Raw genomic sequence first — 19,947 nt, forward strand, 5'->3', positions numbered from 1 at the left:
CAGCGGTATGATTATTCAGCTAACAAGAAGTCAAAATGACCCGGACGCTCGCCCCTCTCTTAGCCAGTCCCAGATTTAACTCGGAACTTTAACGAGGCCAGGCTGCGATTTGAGTCCTCGTGCAATCCTTCGTGCAACACTTCGTGGAAGTTTTGAAGATGCCCGAGGTTATTGGCTTTGATGATGAGGTAAAAGTGTAGTTAAACGCCCCGTTGCAGATTCGCTCTGCCGAATTTGAGAAGTTTATCCCCTTTTTGAATTCGGGTTGGTCCATGTCTTAGCTTCTAAAGTGTTAAATATGCCAAAACATGTTTCTCCTCGTATGAAAGCATATTTCATCTTCGATCAACCTCTAAATTGACGGTCAACTCACGGTATATTCCAATCAAAAATAAAATTTCAAGGTAAAATTCTGGTATTCATTTTTTCAGTCAATGAAGTCAGTAATATGTCAATCTGTGTCAGCTAGGGTTTATTTTTTAGTTCATCACATACATTGATTTTTTTTACAACGAAAAATAACTATGAAATTAAGAGATCCTCGCAGCTGAGAACACTACTGAAACGAGTAGTTGAAAATAGGACCTGAAAAAAATTCAGGCCCATACTCTTCACCACAGTGCAAATATGAATTTCATTTATCTAAAATCATCAAAAATAACTATGTTAGCAAGTGGTATGTTCCTCGCACCAATCAGATTGCTACATTTGGGTGTGTATCTCATACCAATCAGATCATAGCATTGGGGTATGCTTGCATCAATCACAGCGGCAGAGTGTCATTCCTTATGCCAATTGTGCCATGAAATTAGGGTACTGCAATATGTTGTGATAGAATCAACCCAACATTGATACACACCAAAGATTTCATTAACAAAGAATTGTGAGCTCATCTACCCAGTGTAATGGTTCATGTCCTTTGTGAGGACTTTATTGGTATGATCTGTTGGAGCTAGAAAGGTCTCTAGGGAATTTTTCAACCATACAGAAGTTTAAAAGTGTTTTGCAAATCACTACTTCACAACACACACACTATCAGCTAAAGGCCTAGCACAAAATTATCGGTAATGTGTTTGTCTTGCAAGGGCTTGTTTTTCTGATAAAGCTAATAATTCCATTTAGCATTTGCATAAAATATATTTGATCGATAATCTTGATTTAACATTGTGATCGCTCTACTGGCAAAGGTTGAAAAGGTTAGCAAGGTATATTAACTTTCTGCATTAACTGTGATGAGAAATGACTGTTTCTTTGCTTTTAAAAGCTCTCCATGAATTACATCTTGTGTTCAAACCTTATTTTCTTGATATAATTATGTGTTTACTTGTCACTATGGACTAGACTTTCTTAGATGAAATGTCATTTTCCAGTTTATTTCAGATAAATCAGAAGTTGTTTTTTTTTGCTCTCCATTGAACAATACTTTTCATTGGAGTCTTTTAAGAGGGAATGTTCTTTTTCTTTTGCCAAAATGCAAACGTCAGTTACTTGGTATCCCTTTTCAACCTACCTGTCCAAAAGATAACTATTAATAAAATTGTTGGTGATCCATGCGATCTAATTGGCCTACTGTCATTTATGAAACAAAACTAGTAAAAATAAAAATCAGTAATTTTTAAAATATAAATCTTTTTCTCAGAGGGCAGGGTAATGAATTTTGCAATCTCAGTGGTTCTTAGCATGGTCCGAATTTTGCTATCTCTGCCCATGGGCACAGCAACACCTTTGTGAGTCACCAAGTACATCTTTAATACAAATTCCAATTAATTACACTGAAGAAGTTGATTCAATTGATATGAGGACAGCTTAAAACAGAATACAAGATTGCTCAGTATAAGCCTTCTTAATTATATACCTACTGTATTTCTTCACCTATCAGCCAAGCGTTTTTTTCAGTATTTGACACAAAAATTTGAGAGATTTTTTTCACAAAAAACAGGGTTCGGCTTATAGTGGAGGGTTTGGGATTCAAAAACAAGTACAAATTTAATGTTAATGCGAAATGACAAATTTTTTTTTTTTAATTGTATTATCTTTTTCTCTTAATCACATCTTTCACACTTAATGAGAGAGAAACACTAAGAGAAAACAACCAATCGGATTTCAAAGCTCTCTTGAAGTAACAGGTCAAATTGGAGGAAAGTGAAAGACAAAGAAACCCACTTTCATGGAAAATTTGGCAACCCACTGTCCCTAACCTGTCTTGAATTAATACAGCAATAAATTTTGACACAAGGTCTCAAAATTTTCTTTTTGGACACAAAAAGGCATTTCTGATTCCACTTAGAAACAAAGAAAACAGTTACTGGACAACAAAATCTTGCTACTGACTGAGAGTTGTATTTGAGTGATACAACTGTATCATTTCTGCATCAGGGCTCCAAACTCATTTTTTTTAAAAGTTGCCTTTTAACTACCTTCAATTGTACAATGATTGCTGTTAAGAATTTTAGGTCACTCCCTCCCCCTTAAAAAAAAACACCAAAAAAACTAATGTGCTTGCAATCCTTCTATTTGTCAAATTGATATGTTCACTTGCTTACCAATTCAAATATTGTAATAATGGTCAAGAGAAAAAGGATGAAGGAGCTCTAATGTCTGGTAGTAGAAACAATTTTGAATAAATTTGCTGAGACCAGATTAATACTATTTTGATTGATTGCCAGCTGAGAAACCTCTCTCATTTGGGGTGAGCTAAACTATTGCTATTAAAACCTTCCATATTGTAAATAACATCCTGAATCACTTATAGTTAGACACCATACTTTGTACTGCATAGTTGATTGTTGGACTTCAATACTCTATGTAATATTAAATGAGGATTATCTCAACAAAATCAGTTTGACATTATCACCCTTTTTTTAGCTTACTGGGTATCTGGAACTCACAAAACAGTGGGAGAGAAAAAGAGAAACACTAGCACATTAGCAATTGATAATTCAAACAAGGATCAATGATTTTTTCAAGTCTCCCTCTTTATTTTTTTGGTCGCCAATTGGCAACTGTTATCAAAATTTTAATTGCCTAATGCAAAATGTACATCTTTTACTTGCATAGTAACCAAAATGGTGGCAGCTTGGAATGCAGCACATGGATGTAATAAATGGTAATCAAACCTCATGTTCAAACATCCACTACACACTTACTCCATTTTGAAGTTGTAGGAATGATTCCAACTTAATTGCACTCCACTCAGCAATTCATACATTCTTTTAAAATCATCCACATTGTAGCTTGGTGGGAAGTTGCATGACAGCACATCTTGACATCATTTTCTTTTAACTTGGAGAATTGTAAATTGAAATAACATCAAAGCCTAAATGGTTCTGTTCTAACATGGAAAGTCAGTGAAAACTGATGTTCTGTTTGCAAATGGCTGGTACAAGATTGTACATACACTGTAGCCAATAAATACTATTGAACTCAGTTGCAGTTTACCATTTCACATCCAACATTTACCAATGAGATGATCATTTTTCCTTGTGGGGTCAAGTTATGCACGAGGCCTCTCATCAATGTTATACAATGAGAAATTGCCTCCTTCATGAAGGTTTAAAAGGATTTTTGAGTGCTTAAGGTTACTGTTAACAGAATATGGTACCCTACAGAAAAATCATTCTTTGTGTGCTACTTGATCAGAAACCATTAAAAATCATAAAAAATCTATACATCACTGTAAAGTTTATAAAGTACATATTATAAACATAGCAAAAACTTTTTGGTTTTGGTGGGTGTGCCAGCCTCTATACTTAAAACTGACAGTGTTTGCTTCACTGAATTTCTGCCTCTGCATTACTGCAGACCTCCAAACAAATAGAAAGATATCACTCAGCAAATAAAGGGCCAAGAAAGGGTGGGAGGCTTTTTCAATATTTTTGTTAGTTCCTGAGAAAATCTACTTTAAAGTTGGGCAATGGTAAACGTTTCAGTTCTTATCACACTGCGAAGCATCACAGTAGGAATAACATTTTGGTGGGTTAATACCTGAGGAACATTCTGGTCAATTTTCATGAGAATATTTTAAATCCACATATATATCCTATTAATTTGTTTAAAAAGAAGTTACTCACATAAAAACTAACCTTGAATTTTTTCACATGCATGTGTCAATACTGTTGCTGATCAATGAAATGCAACTTTGAACCCCCTGGCAAGTATTGGAAAAAAAAGAATTTGAAATTTGCAGGGAAAATCATTTTACAAAATGGGAAAAACTAATATACAATGGAGCAACCAAAATCCAAACTTCATTGAGAAAAACAGAAGGAAGAGCAAGTTAAAAGAAAAACTTTACTTTGATTTCTTTGGCTCGGCTCGGCTCGGCTCTCCTGCCACTTTTCTCATTTTGGCTGTTTGATAAAGACTTATTTCTTGATGAATACTTGTTTTGTTGTGAAATATGTCAGAAATTTCATTTTGTTGTGTAGTGCAAGAGGCAATGTAAACAGAATATGCAAAATTGAGATTGCGGATTATCCACACTCTGCTGGAAGCCTTTCCCATTATGACACCTTGCACTCTTCAGTACAAGTTCCTCTGAGACACTCTTTTGGCCATATCTGGCTCTCTTTACAGTAACTGCTTTCTCCAAATGAAGAGCAAAAAAATGAAGTTTTGTAAATTTTAACCAGACTTTTTTTACAGTAACCTGAAATTAAATTTTTTTTCATTTTAGAATCTTGATGATGTTGATGAAACTCTGATAGAGAGACTTATAGGCTTGACAGAGATGTTTCCAGAATCTGTGCGTCAAGGCTCCAGAAATGCAGCAAGAGGTGTGGCTATTGGTGCTAGGTGGCTCTACAACTTCACAGGGAAATCGCTTTGGATTATGAGTACATCATTTGTTGTACTTGCCTTGCCAGTTATTTTTGAGGTAGAAAGAGTTCAAACAGAAGAAGCACAACTTCAACAGCAAAGACAAGTGAGTTAAAAAACCATTTTGTGGTTACCAGCTGTAAGAATCCAGTAACCATGTGTGTATTTTGAACAAGCACTTGTGCTCTTAGATGATGACATTGTTAAATAAATCATGATGCTATTGAGTATCTAAGTAACTCATCTTATGTTTCAGTAGCTTTTGCAGAAGTTACATGAATGAAGTTCTCACTTATTTAATCTCAAACATGCAATTTTGATTTAACAAACTGATTCTCACTGTCTTTATTTAACATTGTTGTATTACCAAAATTTTGAGTTAAGGCTCAAATCTGGAACAGTGAATCTTAAAAAAATTGTCAGCAATCTTATTTGAAATGCAAGCTGTGCAAACAGTTGGAGCTCACGACTTAGTTTTATTATCTTATGGAAATAATCAGTGGGATTGAACATCAATTGAAACATTCCTATGGACTAGAACAATCCTGTGGCACTTTTCAGTCAGAGGACTTAGAAGTTAGATTGAGAGAAAACCTTGTAAACAAAGATAATAGCATTACAGTGCTAACAAGGAGGTTACTGTCAACAAAATAGGTACCCTTTGGTGGGCACGCACAAGCCTTTAAACACAAAACAAAAGCTGTTTGCTCTACTGAATTATCAGCCTCTGCTTTAGCACAGACCTTCAAACAAACAAGAGAGTATCACTCAGCAGATAATAGGCTAGTTAAGTGTGCAAGATCAATACTTTGATTGGTTCCTAAGAAATCTATTTTGAAGTTGGACAATAGAAAATATTTCAGTTATAAAGAAAAGTTATGTTAAAGTTATGTTAAAGTTATGTTTCAGGACATCACAAGAGAAATATTATGAATTTTGTATAAGATTCACATACTTTGGTGCATTAATACCTGAGGAACATTCTGGCTAATTTACTTGAACATCCAATAAGACATTCAAACAAAATGAAGTTTATCCCAAGACAGATAAGATGTGTGAGCCTCTTCGCAGTTCCAATTTTTTCCTGAGATAATCTATTTTTAACTTGGACTTTAGAAGATATTTAGGGTTTCATTATGCTTGGGACATTATGCTTGGGACAAATATAATGGCCAGGTTTCATCAAAATCTGACAAATCTACATACCATGTTTATTTGGTTATGTTTAATCACAACAAAATCTGGTCAACATTATCAACAATTTTTTTTTCCTCTCGGTTAGAGAAAGACTTACTATTGTCTTGTTCATCAAAGACTCTTTTGGTTTTGAGATTCGGTGGGATTTCATATTTTTTTCTTGCAGCAAATTAAACAAATATTTGATTCTTCTAACTAAAGAGTTAAAAATAAAATTTTGCAAATTTTGACCAAATTTAGTTGAAAGTAACCTTTAAGAACAGTGAAACGAATATGATACACAAATGGAAATTCTAGTATATGGCTTGTCATGATTGCCATAGGTCAGAAAATCATTCATTAAATATCAGGAGAAGCTGGAGATTTTCACCTTGACTCTAGCAAAAATTTACATATTTGGAGTAAGCGTTTTTAAACTTAAAGACTCAACAGTATGCAACAAAAATGCTGTCTAATAGTCCAAGGGTAATGAAAATTCTCATCAGGCTACCATGTTGTTATTACAAGTTGCCTGACAGGCAAGCAGGATTCGCTGAAACGATAGATTCTAGGTTTTTCCAAGGCCTTATCAGTTATTAGTCCAATAGTGTGTAAAAAGGATGATGTTTCTTTTAGTTTGGTGAATTCAGGTTCCAGTATATATGTGCATAGATCCGTGCAAAAAAGAGGGGTGTCAACCTTGTGAAGGGTTTTGTGTCATTTGTTAAATAAATGTTCTTTTAAAAAAATACTCTTCTATGCTAAAACCACGACTGAAACCATTGGCTAGACACATTCCATTTAGCGGATAAGCACTAAATAATTTAATTTTTCAGTATCCAGTTAATTTGCCGACGGTCCAACTCGCCGACATATAAAATCGAGTGGAGACGTCGGCGAGTTGGTCCTCAATCCAGTACAACTTATTAGAAGTTAAACATACAGAAAAGTAAACGATATTTAGTAAAAAAAACACTGGTGAAGAAGAAGATTAAACATTGGTGAACATTGGGGAACATCATCAATGACTATAACAGCTTAAGACGAGAACGAGCTATCTCGTTCGCGTCTGAAGCAGATATAGTCATTGGCGATGTTTACTTTGCTTTATTCGCCTTGAGATCCTTATAAACTTTGTTGCAAATAAAAAGAATTGCTTTTTACTAAAGATCTTGTCTAGAAAGCCAAGTTTTCTTTAAAAAATCTGAGCGATTGACATGATGAGTCTTTACGGTGTTGTTGTCACACAACTCATTCGCGTCTACAGCCAATTTTGTTCATTGGCGATGTTTACTTCGCTTTATTCGCCTTGAGATCCTTATAAACTTTGTTTCAAATGAAAAGAATTGCTTTTTACTAAAGATCTTGTCTAGAAAGCCAAGTTTTGTTTAGGAAATCTGAGCGATTGACATGACGAGTCTTTACGGTGTTGTTGCCATACAATAACTCGTTGGCGTCTGAAGCTGTTAGAGTCTTTGGTGAGGTTTACTTCGCTTTATTCGCCTTAAGATCCTTATAAACTTTGTTGCAAATAAAAAGAATTGCTTTTTACTAAAGATCTTGTCTAGAAAGCCAAGTTTTTTTTAAAAATCTGAGCCATTGACATGATGAGTCTTTAAGGTGTTGTTATCGCACAATAACTCGTTCGCGTCTGAAGCTGTTATAGTCATCGGTTATGTTCACCAATGTTAACCAATGTTTGAGCTTCTGTTTGATGTTCACCAATGTTTGCCAATGTTTTTTACTAAATATCGTTTACTTTTCTGTATGTTTAACCTCTAACAAGTTGTATTGGATTGAGGACCAACTCGCCAATGTCTCTACTCGATTTTATACATCTGCGAGTTGGCGTCGGCGTCGGCGTGTTGACCGTAATTCAATTTTACTTTCCTTTTCTTTTTTTTTTTTTTAACATTTTGAATTCTTTGCAACGTTTAACAGTAACGTTATATACGTGTAGGATTGGTAGAACATTGTCTATTGATTTAAACAACAAGTAGATGTTATGTTCCAAAGGGAATCAATCTTTTTCCCATTCCATTCCATTGAATAACAAGTACTACAATAAATTGATTTCAAGTTAAGCAAGAACATGTTCACTCAAATTTCAATTCAACATGTTCAAGAAACTCAGCCTGTACCCACATCTCCTTTCTGAGGACTTTTGTTTTCCAGAAGCTGCTACTAACTCCACACAATGATAGGCAATGCTGTTAAGTAGATTTTTTGGTACATGTATTTATCACAGTTTGTTTATGAAATTATTCTTCCCTCTCTAAAGTGCATAATTAGGCAAGTGTTTCTCATTTTTTTCTTATTACTATCCAGATTCTTCTTGGTCCTGGCAGTACAGGTCCTGGATCTGGACTCCCTCATGGTTACCCTGCTTTACAGCCTCAGAGAAACTAATTAGGATTTGGGGAAAAAGTGGTCAGGATTATGGCAATCAAGATTGTACAGTAAATACCATTTTTAGAATGCTACACAACTTTCTGGAAAACATGCCTAAGTGAAATTTTTTTTGAGGATGTTACCTTAGATGGAATTAAGGCATTGCTTAATGGCAGTTTATTCTTAACCCCCAAAGAGTTCATAGTGACTAATCAGCAACCTTACAAATCTGAACAATCCTGTGGTGGAAAGAATAGCATTTAGTCATTGTAAACTTAAACAGACCTAAGATGTAGCTCAGATCCATAGTTGTCTGCTTTGTAGAGCCACTGGGCCCAGTATCTTTGTTAATCTCCTTTTTATAATCAGCATCTACTGAACATCGGTTAATTTACAGCTAAAAAAATTGAGAGGAAAGATTTAGCAATTACTCCCATTCACCTGTTTTGGGATCTGCCTACAAAATGTAGTAAATGTTTCACTGTAAGTGTGTGTCAAACCAGTGCTTAAGCTCAGAGGTGCTTATTCATGGTGTACAATTTTCCTTTTTCTGAATGAATTTTTCCAATAAATTCAAAGATTAGCTTTCCTTGACTGCTCTGCATGTGTGATGTATTCATTTTTGTTTATAAAAACCATGCCTCTTTGACTTGAATAAATTTTTAGAAACACCCTCACACCAAATTAAGAGGTCAGCAAACCAAGGCAACTACCACAAATTTTCAGACTGTAAATATATGAAAATATGTGAACTGCAGATAAAGAAACTAATATGGAGGTGATCTTCACAGTTATGAACACTACTTATTAATGAGCAGTAGTGAAAATAAGGCGGGTACAGCTGCATGTAGGCTATCCACAAATCATCCTTCAATTTATGTTTACTTACCTGCCATAAATTTTTACTGCGTGATCTGGTAAGGAATTATTTTATACTACCCCTTGATCACTTGCATTTTTTGTGTGAAATTATGCTAGGAAGTTATTCTCTCTCGTCTAAGCTATTATTGCACTTGCTTTCAACTCTTCATTGTAAACTACAAGTTTGTCTTTATTAAGGACTTACATCTGACCTGTGTCATTTTTAGAGCTTTTACATGAATTTGTGACATACAGTGTTGGCTGTGTTTTACTTATTGTTTGAAAAATAAAGGTACCACATTGTAGCCGTATTATCTGACGGATAACAGCTGCATGGGTAATGCAAAGCTAGCTATCTACTATAACTGGTTTGACACCTTGTATTTCCAGTAAATTTCAAAAACCAGGTAACCCACCTTGTTTAAGACATTCAGGTTGACCCAATATCTTATGGACACTCATGGGGGACAGGTTATTGTGGTAAGTTTCTAAAAACTAAAACACTGACAAGGCAAGCCACTTGACTTGATTTAGTTACTGACTCCAAGAGTGTCTTTGCTCATATTAATTGTTGAGAGAAACGTGTTTTGATTGAAATACTTCTGATGGTATAAGTAAGTAGCTTAAGAGAGGATGATACCATAGTAAAATTTATCCAGAACGAGTAATTTCTGAATGAGTTTATAGGGGTTTCCATTCCAGAACGAAACACTCATTCCGGACGACCTTTTGTACCTGAATAATGTAAACGCGGTACGACACTTGCGTCTGTATGAGTCCTCTTTAAGAGCGAGGGAAGCATAGAAAAAGACAGCAAAGGACATAAATACTTGTTTTTACAGGCTAAGTTATCTTGTATGTAAACGCAGTATGAAATTCATTTCGTTCTTGAACGAAACTTATTTTGGATTTATGTAAAAGGTACCTTAGGGACGGACCATTAGATTTTTGAGGTGGGGGTGACTGAGCAAATCACTTTTTTCTTCCACTTGGGGGCAAATCTTTGTTTTTAGGTGCTGACGGGGGGGGGGAAGGCGATCGGAATTGGGTGAGGAAGCCTGTCGTACCTTTTAGGGGTCAAAATCGTGTGTCGGCCGGCAGCATCCTTATCGCGACGGCTAGTCGGCCGATAGACTGTCGACTCTCAGCCGATACTCTACCGACACTCGGCTGACTTCAGTATTAGTTTTCATCTTTATACCTTTTTTATCTTAATAGTCAATTCTTTTATCTCTTAGCCTTACAAACCTCGTCTTGCCGATCCGTTTTGTAAGTTACAGATCCTCGTTTTTCCCCCTTATGGCCTTGCGCGCTTTGTGTTTTGTTTTTTTAACCCCTTCTACCTTTAGTTAATCTTGTTGTAACCATGCTCTACCACGATAACCCACAGCTACCAAGAGTTAACCACGTTCTACCCAGTTAAGAACAAGTCTCTATAAGAATCAACTTGGAAACTTCATGGAGAAATACAGTGTCATGTATTTTGTATGAAAATGAAGCCCCAGGCCTCAAAAAAGCAGCCGTTGTTACCATGGCAACAAGAGTGCTGCGCCCTTTAAAAAGAGCATTTTTGTGCATCCCCCCTGAGCGCCTAACTGCATGCAAAATTTGAAGGGGGGTTGAAAATTTTCATTTCCCAAGATGTTTGATTCTTACAGAGAGTTGTTCTTAACCTCAATTTATCCTAGGTGGATCATGTGTACTACAGGTGGCCTCAGTCGAAATATCGGCCGACAGTCGACCGATATATTGGTCGACTATCGGTCGAGAATCGACCGACTATCGGTCGATAGTCGCGCCAGGCTGTAAGGGGAAAAACGAGGATCTGTAACTTACAAAACGGATCGGTCGACCGATAGTCGGCCGATGCATCGGCCGATATGTAGTGATCAACTGCCGGTAAAGTATCGGTCAAGCATCGGTCAAGCATCGGTCAAGTATCGGCCAAGTATCGGCCAAGTATAGGTTCACTTACTGACCATATCGCTCAGAAGAAAATAGGCTAAGAAAGAGTGCGAGGTTTTTTCGATATATGTTCCGATTTGGTAATGGAAAAATACATCGTAAAGTTGATCGCTCTTGTGTTATTAATGTTGTACCCTAACGTATTCCCATTATTCCTAAAAGTACCCGGCTTATGCTTTATCCCTGATGTCATCCTGCCCTTTATCCAACATACCTTAAATAAATATTATTCCTTAGCTCTAATAGCTCTAACAGGGCCTCAACGTTATATTCTTTGTATAACGTTACCGATATTAACTGTTCAGTTTATGTCGGTAATGAGATCCACCTAAATTGTATCAGCTAAAATTGCAGTGTGTAATTGCTCAGCTAAACGAAAAGCAAATGATCTTTTGAAACTGAACTAGGCGGTTAAACTCATAAGCAAAGCGATTTTATAAAGACTTCTTTTTGCAGTGCGAGGTCAGCCGTTGTTTGTTTGTTTGTTTGTTATTGTTATTTTACCTAGAATAGGGCGTCTTTTTGGGGTGTTTGGGCCTTAACAACGGTATCAATTTTTTTTATCCTTAAATAGGGGACTCCGCGGCACCCACCTATCGGAAATACGGTACTAATCCGCTTATAAGAACCTAGAATTCACGAACCTGCTAGCCTAAAAATATCAATTTAGACCCCCTTTAGCCTAAATTTGAAACAGGTTCCTGTTTTAGAAAATAAACCTTAAAGATCTTCAGGCAAAGATAAAAGACATGACTCTCAAAAGTAGTGAACTATAAAAATCTCTAAATTTGGTATAAATAATGTATGAAAAACGGTAATATTTACATGTTGGTTTTGAATTAGAATTCACATGAGTACATTCTACAAGTACATTTAGAACTGAGAACTCAGATTCTTATAAGCGGGTAAGTGCTGTAGTTTGACTTACTACAACGAAATCAAGTCTGCAATGAATATCTGGCTGTCTTTGCCTCCAGATAAACCTCTTGCCATTTGGATTAAAAATTCTCCAAACATCGCATAGCTTTAAATTTTCCATCGCATTTTGCACTACCTTTAAAGCGTTTTGGTGTGTTCTGTCGATGCCATTTTTTTCTCGGAGAGAGTAAAAAACATCCTAAACAGCTGATCTGCTAGGAGACTTACTGCTCTAGGTAAAATCACGATCATAAAAGCTTTTGCAGTATCCCAAATTGTACATGTTTTAACCTCTCTTCCAACGCATCAGGGTGCACTTAAGGAAATCAATACCCTGCTATATGACTTTCTTTGGGAAAGCAAAGGGGACAAAATTAAAAGGACAAATGTTCAATGATTACGATAGAGGAGGCCTCAAGATGATAGATATTCAAAGCTTTAAAAAATCGCTAAAAATAAAGTGGGTAAATGGAAACTTCTCGTAGACTTCCACCCCCAGAAGTGTAGAGGGAAAGTAATGTTTTTAAAGTGCTACTACGATCAAATTGTTGATATCCAATTTTATAATTTCGTGTAAAATATAACTGTCTAACATACCTTGCTAAATTTCAATCCATTACGACCATCAGAAATCTTTTTTTTTTTTACTTTTATTCCCGAGAAGTTGCGGTCGCCATTACTTTATCTCGTTCCAATTATAGCCTGGTTGAGAATTAGGGAAAATGACGTTAAATGCTCAAAATACCTCGCGTAAAATAACTCGAGTGTGCTAGACCATTGCAATGCTTGAATTTATTTCAGGTACAGTAAAAAACCCTTTTCTAAGAACCTAGATTTTAAGAAAAAAATAGATTAACTGAAAATGTTAGACTAAAATTCTCCATTAAAACCCCTTTCACACGAGAACCTGTTTTAGCCTACAACTTTGAAACAGGTTCTTATTTTGAGAAATTCAGTCAAAGCAACAACACAGTTCCATGTATTAATGTTGGTAAATATATGCTTGAGTTTTTAACATATGCATACAATGCCAAAAATAGGCCGCGCCCCCCCAATGACAAACAACTCATCTATTTTGAAAACTAGACTGCGAGCAGTCTCTCTTTTGCTGTGAAATTCGACTGGCACGAACGCGAAATAAAAGTGGGCATGATCGACAAGCTGTGAGCGGCCAAGCTGCGATCTCTTTTCGCTGTGACTGGCGCTCCTGATGCTCGCAGATCGCAGCTTCGCCCCTCATCGCTCGTCGATCACGTCCGCTTTTTCCCCGTTCGTTCCAGTCGGGAGACTGCTCGTAGTCTATTTGAAAACGAGAACCTGTTAAAGAACCTGAGTAGCCAAATTTTCCAGTTAAGCACCGTCTTTTATAATAACCTTCTTAGCCTTGCTTGGAAAAAATTATGTTCCTATAAGCGGGTTTTTACTGTATATGCTTCTGAGTCTAAAATTGAAAAAAAAAACAAATTACACCAATATTGCACTAAGGTCACAGACACTGTTCCGTTTCGGGGGAGGGGGGTACTCCTGTAATCATCATTATTTTGAATGGACGGAAATTAGAAAGTTAAATGGGGGAGGGGACTGAGGGGAATTTTCGAGCCGCAAGCATTTTTTTTTTGGCTTTGCCTCATTTTTCCTACAGAGGAACGTTTTTGGGAAAACCCTGGCACATCTTTGGAAGAAAAAAAATTGAAACAAAAATTTTATGGCGCTACTCTCTTGGCGCGAGAGTAGTTCCCTCTCCATCCACTCAAATTGGAGAACTCAGTTTTACCACTCGAAAAATCTTGCCTTTTTACAAATCAAAGGAAAGAAAGTCAATTGAGCTTTCGTTAAAATGCATGGGATCAAAAACCATTTCAGTCCCATTTGAGTTTTGGAATGTAATTTTTTTTCGGATGACAAACTGCAGTTACCGGTATACATCTTGTATTGCAGAGGACAGTAAGGAAATTAACCTTTTTAACGTTTTTTAAAACACTTGCACACAGCCATTGTTTTGCTCTATAAATCATTTATTTTCCCTGGCTCTCGGTGCGATCTTCGTCGTCTTGTTTATTGTGACACACAAATCGTGCAGCACCTATAATTGTTTGTGCACCTATAATTCGTTTTTAAACCTCTCGAACGCGGAGTAACCGTTTATGCCCCCCCTTTATTCCGCAGAGCCTCCCACCATTCCCCCTCCGAAGAAATGTGAGCGCGCTTTCTTTTCTCTCTCCCCAGCCTACTTGTGACACAAATAGGCCGCTGCGGAGGAGAAAGTGTATACAGCCATTTCAAGAAAGGTTGTCCTACAAGAGCGTAAAACTGTACGCTATAATACCGACAAGTTGTATGGGCAACGGTTATTTGCTTTTGTTTGATCGAAGCTCACAGTCTTAGCCGGAAGGAAGGAGAATCCATGAACATGCGTGCTCATGCTATCTCTCTCTATTGCGTTAAAGCCAAGCAGTGGTAAATTACTTTTACCCATAAAGCCATTTGGTATTGTCGCATACGCTTTTAAGCTTATGTAGGACAAATATCTCGAAACAGTTGTATCCCTATTAAGTGGATCTACGAAGCTACGGAACCTAATACGGATCTCTATTTTCAACCGTCACCATGCACCATTTAGTACACTAGCGTTGAAGACTACATCATCGGAAAATAAAATTTTCTTACTCGCGGTCTAATGGGAACAAACAGGGTTAGAACTGTTTTGACGTTTACTTAAAACACGCGCTTGATATAGAATGAAATAGAAATCAAAATTTTATGAGTGCAGCTTGAAGTATTGCGAGTTCACCCTACCAACGTCTCGTTTGCCGTTATATCTCAAACTCGAGGTTTTTAACCCTTTAAATAGTCGAATTGTGTGCTCTTTATCGACAGACTGTGACACTTTTTTTTAAAGAATAATGACAGCAGTGGCGGAAAAAAAAGCTAAAATGCCATTCATTGTCCGATGAAATAAGCTTCCAAAGCACAGATAATAAAACCAGATATAACCTAACCTTTGAAAAGGGAGTAGTAAGTCTCTAACGCAATAAACATCGTGCGTTGTAGACCTCATAATTTTGATCTACTGTAAGGGAACACAGATCCTTAATACTCACACCACATCTATCTCCAGAAAAGTAACAGGCAAAGTCAATAGGTTGAATATACTTGAAAAACTAGGGAGGGTAAAGGACCGTGCACTTAGGTATGACATGTAGTTATAGCAAAGACCCTTCCGTAAGAAAGAATGCTCAATTTGATTGGTTTACAAAACACATTAAAAGGTCGTCTCACCCAAGATATGTTAATTACGATAGACAGATGTTTTAAAAAGAAGACACCCACTACTATAGCTAATTCATTTCAAGTAAAGAACACGAATCGTAATTAAAGGGACACAAATATGCTTTGATACCTAAAGTAAGATGTACAAAACATGGTCTGGGGTCTCTTCGTTACTTCGCCGAGGGTCAATGAATTATCGGCCAAGTATCAGTGAAGTATCGGTGAAATGTCGGTCAAGTATAGGTGAAGTGTCGGTCAAGTATCGTTGAAGTATCGGTGAAGTATCGGTCATGTATCGGTCAAGTATCGGTCATGTATCGGTCAAGTATCGGTCGTGTATCTGTCAAGTATCGGTCAAGTGTCAGTCAAGTATCGGTCACGTATCGGTCAAGTGTCGGTCAAGTGTCGGTCAAGTATCGGTCAAGTTTCGGTCAAGTATCAGTCAAGTGTCGGTCAAGTATCGGTCATGTGTCGGTCAAGTATCGGTCATGTATCGGTCAAGTATCGGTCATGTATCGGTCAAGTATCGGTCAAGTATCGGTCATATATCGGTCAAGTATCGGTCAAGTATCGGTCATGTATCGGTCAAGTATCGGTCATGTATCGGTCGACATATTTATCGGTCGACTATCGACCGATAGTCGATCGACTGTCGACCGATGGTCGACCTATAGTCGATCTATAGTCGGTCGACAGTCGACCGATATATCGGCCGATGTATCGGCCGATATGTCGACCGAGGCCACCTATAGTACACATGATCCCCCTAGGTTACCCATGTCCTACCACGTCAACCCCCATCTACCCTGATTTTACCATGTTCTGCCACTTTAATCAACATCTACCCTAAGTTAGCCATGTTCTACCACGTTAACCCACATCTACCCTTAAGTTAGCCATGTTCTACCACGTTAACCCACATCTACCCTTAGTTAGCCATGTTCTTCCACGTTAACCCACATCTACCCTTAGTTAACCATATTTTACCCCGTTAACCCACATCTACCCTTAGTGAGCCATGTTCTACCACGTTAACCCACATCTACCCTTAGTTAGCCATGCTCTACCCCGTTAACCCACATCTACCCTTAGTGAGCCATGTTCTACCACGTTAACCCACATCTACCCTTAGTTAGCCATGTTCTACCCCGTTAACCCACATATACCCTTAGTTAGCCATGTTCTGCCACGTTAACCCACATCTACCCTTAGTTAGCCATGTTCTACCCCATATTTTACTTCGTTAACCCACATCTACCCTTAGTTAGCCATGTTCTACCACGTTAACCCACATCTACCCTTAGTTAACCATGTCCTTTCACGTTAACCCACATCTTCTAATCTCTCTCATATATACGAGGGGTATATGAACGGTTTAACTGCAGAAATTATATCATGCGACCAGACGATCAAAATCAGCCGAAACGTATCGTATCACAATACAACCAAGTTTATATTACTCTGAATGAAAAAGGTGAATTGTTAGGATGGCGCCTTACTAAGTCGACTAAATTTTCAGAGATAGAAGACTTGCTGCAAGGAATAAAACAGAGACTGGACAGTAAAGACAAAACCATAAATATGAAGTGAGTCGACGACTGTTGTAATGTGCGAAACAAATACACTAAAATATTTCCGGGTACTGAGGTGAAACTTGATCTGTTTCATGCGAGTCAACAAATTACAAAAAACTTTAAACAAAGCTAAGACCACTGCAAATTCGTTCATGCGGGAGTTTTCGCAAATTTTCAGAAGAGATGACGACCAAGGTTCAGCCAGGCTGAAATACACCCCAGCTAAGGAGCAGCTTGAAAAGAATTTGAATTCCCTCATTGAGCGTTGGATTAATGTCCCCAATAGTCCTTTGGGAAATTCTCGAACTACAAGAGAAATAGAGCATTTGCGTCTACACATCCAAAAAGGATGTCTCTCTGATATACCTCCAGGGTGTGGTACAGAAAGAAACGAGCAGCTGCATAGGCTTCTTAACCGTTCATTTATCACTGGAGCCACGAGAATTTCTGTTGAGCTTGTCATGGCATTATTATTCATACTGTTTTATTATCATACAACTAAACTGTCTGCCTTCCGTCATGATTGTAATGCAAGAGTAGTGCCTATAGTTCCGGTGAATAGCATAGACAATTTGCAACACGATAACAGTCCTCATCCGCCGTTCACGACTGGTAGTTCAGCAGTTGAAGAGCAAACTGATAAACTCTTGGCGAGCCAGCAAGTCATTCAGATATGAATCCAGAGGTCACCTTGACTGAAACAATAACTGACCTATGCAAGGATTATGTGGCTCGGTTTATAATAAATGTGGCGTTCAGCATCCAAGAAATTATAAGCAATGTTGATGCACAAAGTTGCAATGGAGCATTTGGCTCTAGCAGTCTGTTTTACTTGTTGAAATTTTCCAATCTTCTTCATTTAGATGATTCTACCGAAAGTAATGATCCCAATATAAGCACCCATACTGAGGATCTTAAAAGGCACCTAGCTGGATTTGGACTAGAGATTGAAAGCGTATCTAAAGACGGGGATTGCGCATTCCGAAGCATAAGAAGGCAGCTACTTAAAATGGATTTTGACAAAACCAAAGGACTAGAAGATCACCTCCGGTCGCTAAATTTGATGGCCAGTTCTGAAGACGAGGATACATTTACCCTACAAGAGGTTTTTGTTGAAGAATTTATTAGAGGGGAAGACCAATATTCGGGATTTGTAGCGGAATCGACAACCACGTTTACAGAAAGAGCCAATGAGTTTAGAATGAAAGGTGTGTTTGATCGTGAAATTGGAGACTTGGTGATGAAAGTCTGTTGTAACGTCTTTAAAGTTTCGATTATCATCATTACCTCAAGTCGCTCTACACCTGTCGTTTCATTTGTGCCTGATAGTCCATTGAGTACCACGCCCGTATACATCGCTTTCCACTATTATGATGCCGGCCATTATGACGCTGCCAACCAAATCTGTCCTTCAGGTATGTAAGCCAACTGACTAAGTGTTTTAATTGAATCCTGGTGGTTGAGTCGTCCTTTCTAGGTCCCTTTTCAATTTATATCAGTTTGCTGCGATAGACAGTTTATGAGAAATAGTCTAATGTAATATACCAGACTACATTTGTCGGGATTATTTCAGTCTGGCACTATAATTCCCTCTATTTGCCTATTTACCATACGTTTAACTTCAAATAAAATATATTTCGTAAATACCCACACACACACTTTATATGAGAGCTGACATAAGGCAAGTAAATTTATTGCCAAATTAAAATCACGATCATCTTTCATAACGTCCCTAGCTGGTTTTGTCAGTTACCATGACGGGCTTAGCATCGGTTTCTAGCGGAAACTTTTGTCGTGTCTTATTTGCATGCGTTTAGCTGAGGTCAAGGATAACGAAGAGCTGCCGCTAAATGGAAGTTTGATTTGTCATTGTGGACGACATGCAAAATCAAGAATGCATGGATTCTGTATCCCTTATGCAATAGGGCGCTGTCCATGTGTTCGTCAAAGGCGGCAATGCTCCAAAAGATGCAGATGCTTTAACTGCAAAAATAACGCCCGTAACAATAATGGTACACCCGATGGCTGTAGGTATGGAGAAGGAGACAGAAACATCAGAAGTGCATGCACCGATGTGCCAGACCAACGAAGATCCAAATGCCCTTGCTATACTTCTAGTAGTTCGTGCTCCGCGGAAAGATGCAAATGGAAGGGCTGCGGGAACTCGTTTGGCAAAAGAAAGGCGGGCGAGAAAGATGTAAAAAAAGAAAAAGGTCCACTAAATGTACGTCCAGTCCTTCGCCATTGAAAAGGAAACGCACCATGGATTCCTTAAAGGAAAGCAACTCCTCGATTAGCCTGGGCTCCAGGACAAACACAGAAACGTGCCTTTTGGACGCTGTACAATCTTTCCTGCATTGTGCTTGCTTCCTTCCTACTAAGGAAAATTTAACACATTTATATAATTATGTTGTCAACTCGCGCTTTGCTCGGCAGCTCCAATAACATGTTAGTGAAAAGACGAAAAAGCAAGTGGAGGGAAAGATGAACCTTGAAAAAAATAAATGCATGGCAGCGCGTAATCTTGTTTACGAGGTTGACGCAATTAACCTTTTGTAAAGTATACAAATAACGGTGATACCAAAAGCAGTTCATGTTGTTTAATACGTTGAGTTGGAATAAAGCGAACGTGCTTGTTACCGTATTTCGCATAAGTTAGGAATTTCGCAGCTTTATTTACACTGAAAACGGAGACGTAACGGAAAGAAAGAGAGAGAAAAAAAATCATTTTTTAATTCCTTTTGTAACTGCGTCATTAATTGAATTTCTAGTCCCGTGTGTTGCCCATCAAATCCGAAAAAACCTCCAACTCATAAAACTCATAGCAGATGATTACCTCGAGAGTTTTTAAATTACTTCACGATAAACGAGCGATCTTACACTGAAAAGGGAGACACAACGGACAGATAGAAGGTGAAGAAAAAAGGATTGAGTCTATAGGAATTGCATGGATAAAGTACAGATTAAAACTAAC

At 37.7% G+C, this 19,947-nt stretch overlaps 2 protein-coding genes across 3 annotated transcripts; both read left to right on the forward strand.

The window, feature by feature from the left end:
- Position 1: 1 nt before the first annotated feature.
- Positions 2–9,557, forward strand: LOC113673651 (mitochondrial import receptor subunit TOM22 homolog). Of its 2 annotated transcripts, XM_027190066.2 has the most exons (4): positions 96–188; positions 3,058–3,106; positions 4,676–4,924; positions 8,323–9,557. In XM_027190066.2, exons 2-4 carry the CDS (start codon positions 3,104–3,106, stop codon positions 8,401–8,403), a joined length of 333 nt encoding a protein of 110 aa, XP_027045867.1. In that variant the 5' UTR covers positions 96–188; positions 3,058–3,103; the 3' UTR covers positions 8,404–9,557. The 2 variants fall into 2 exon arrangements, with proteins under 2 accessions (XP_027045865.1, XP_027045867.1); XM_027190064.2 differs by lacking the exon at positions 3,058–3,106 and having other exon boundaries at positions 2–188.
- Positions 9,558–17,646: 8,089 nt separating this feature from the next.
- On the forward strand, positions 17,647–18,554 carry LOC149038835 (uncharacterized). The gene has a single exon (XM_089185698.1). It carries the CDS (start codon positions 17,647–17,649, stop codon positions 18,394–18,396), a length of 750 nt encoding a protein of 249 aa, XP_089041824.1. The 3' UTR covers positions 18,397–18,554.
- Positions 18,555–19,947: the final 1,393 nt, after the last annotated feature.

This window comes from Pocillopora damicornis, chromosome 10, assembly GCF_964200805.1.
Source record: "Pocillopora damicornis chromosome 10, jaPocDami1.2, whole genome shotgun sequence".
Classification (NCBI taxonomy): domain Eukaryota; kingdom Metazoa; phylum Cnidaria; class Anthozoa; order Scleractinia; family Pocilloporidae; genus Pocillopora; species Pocillopora damicornis.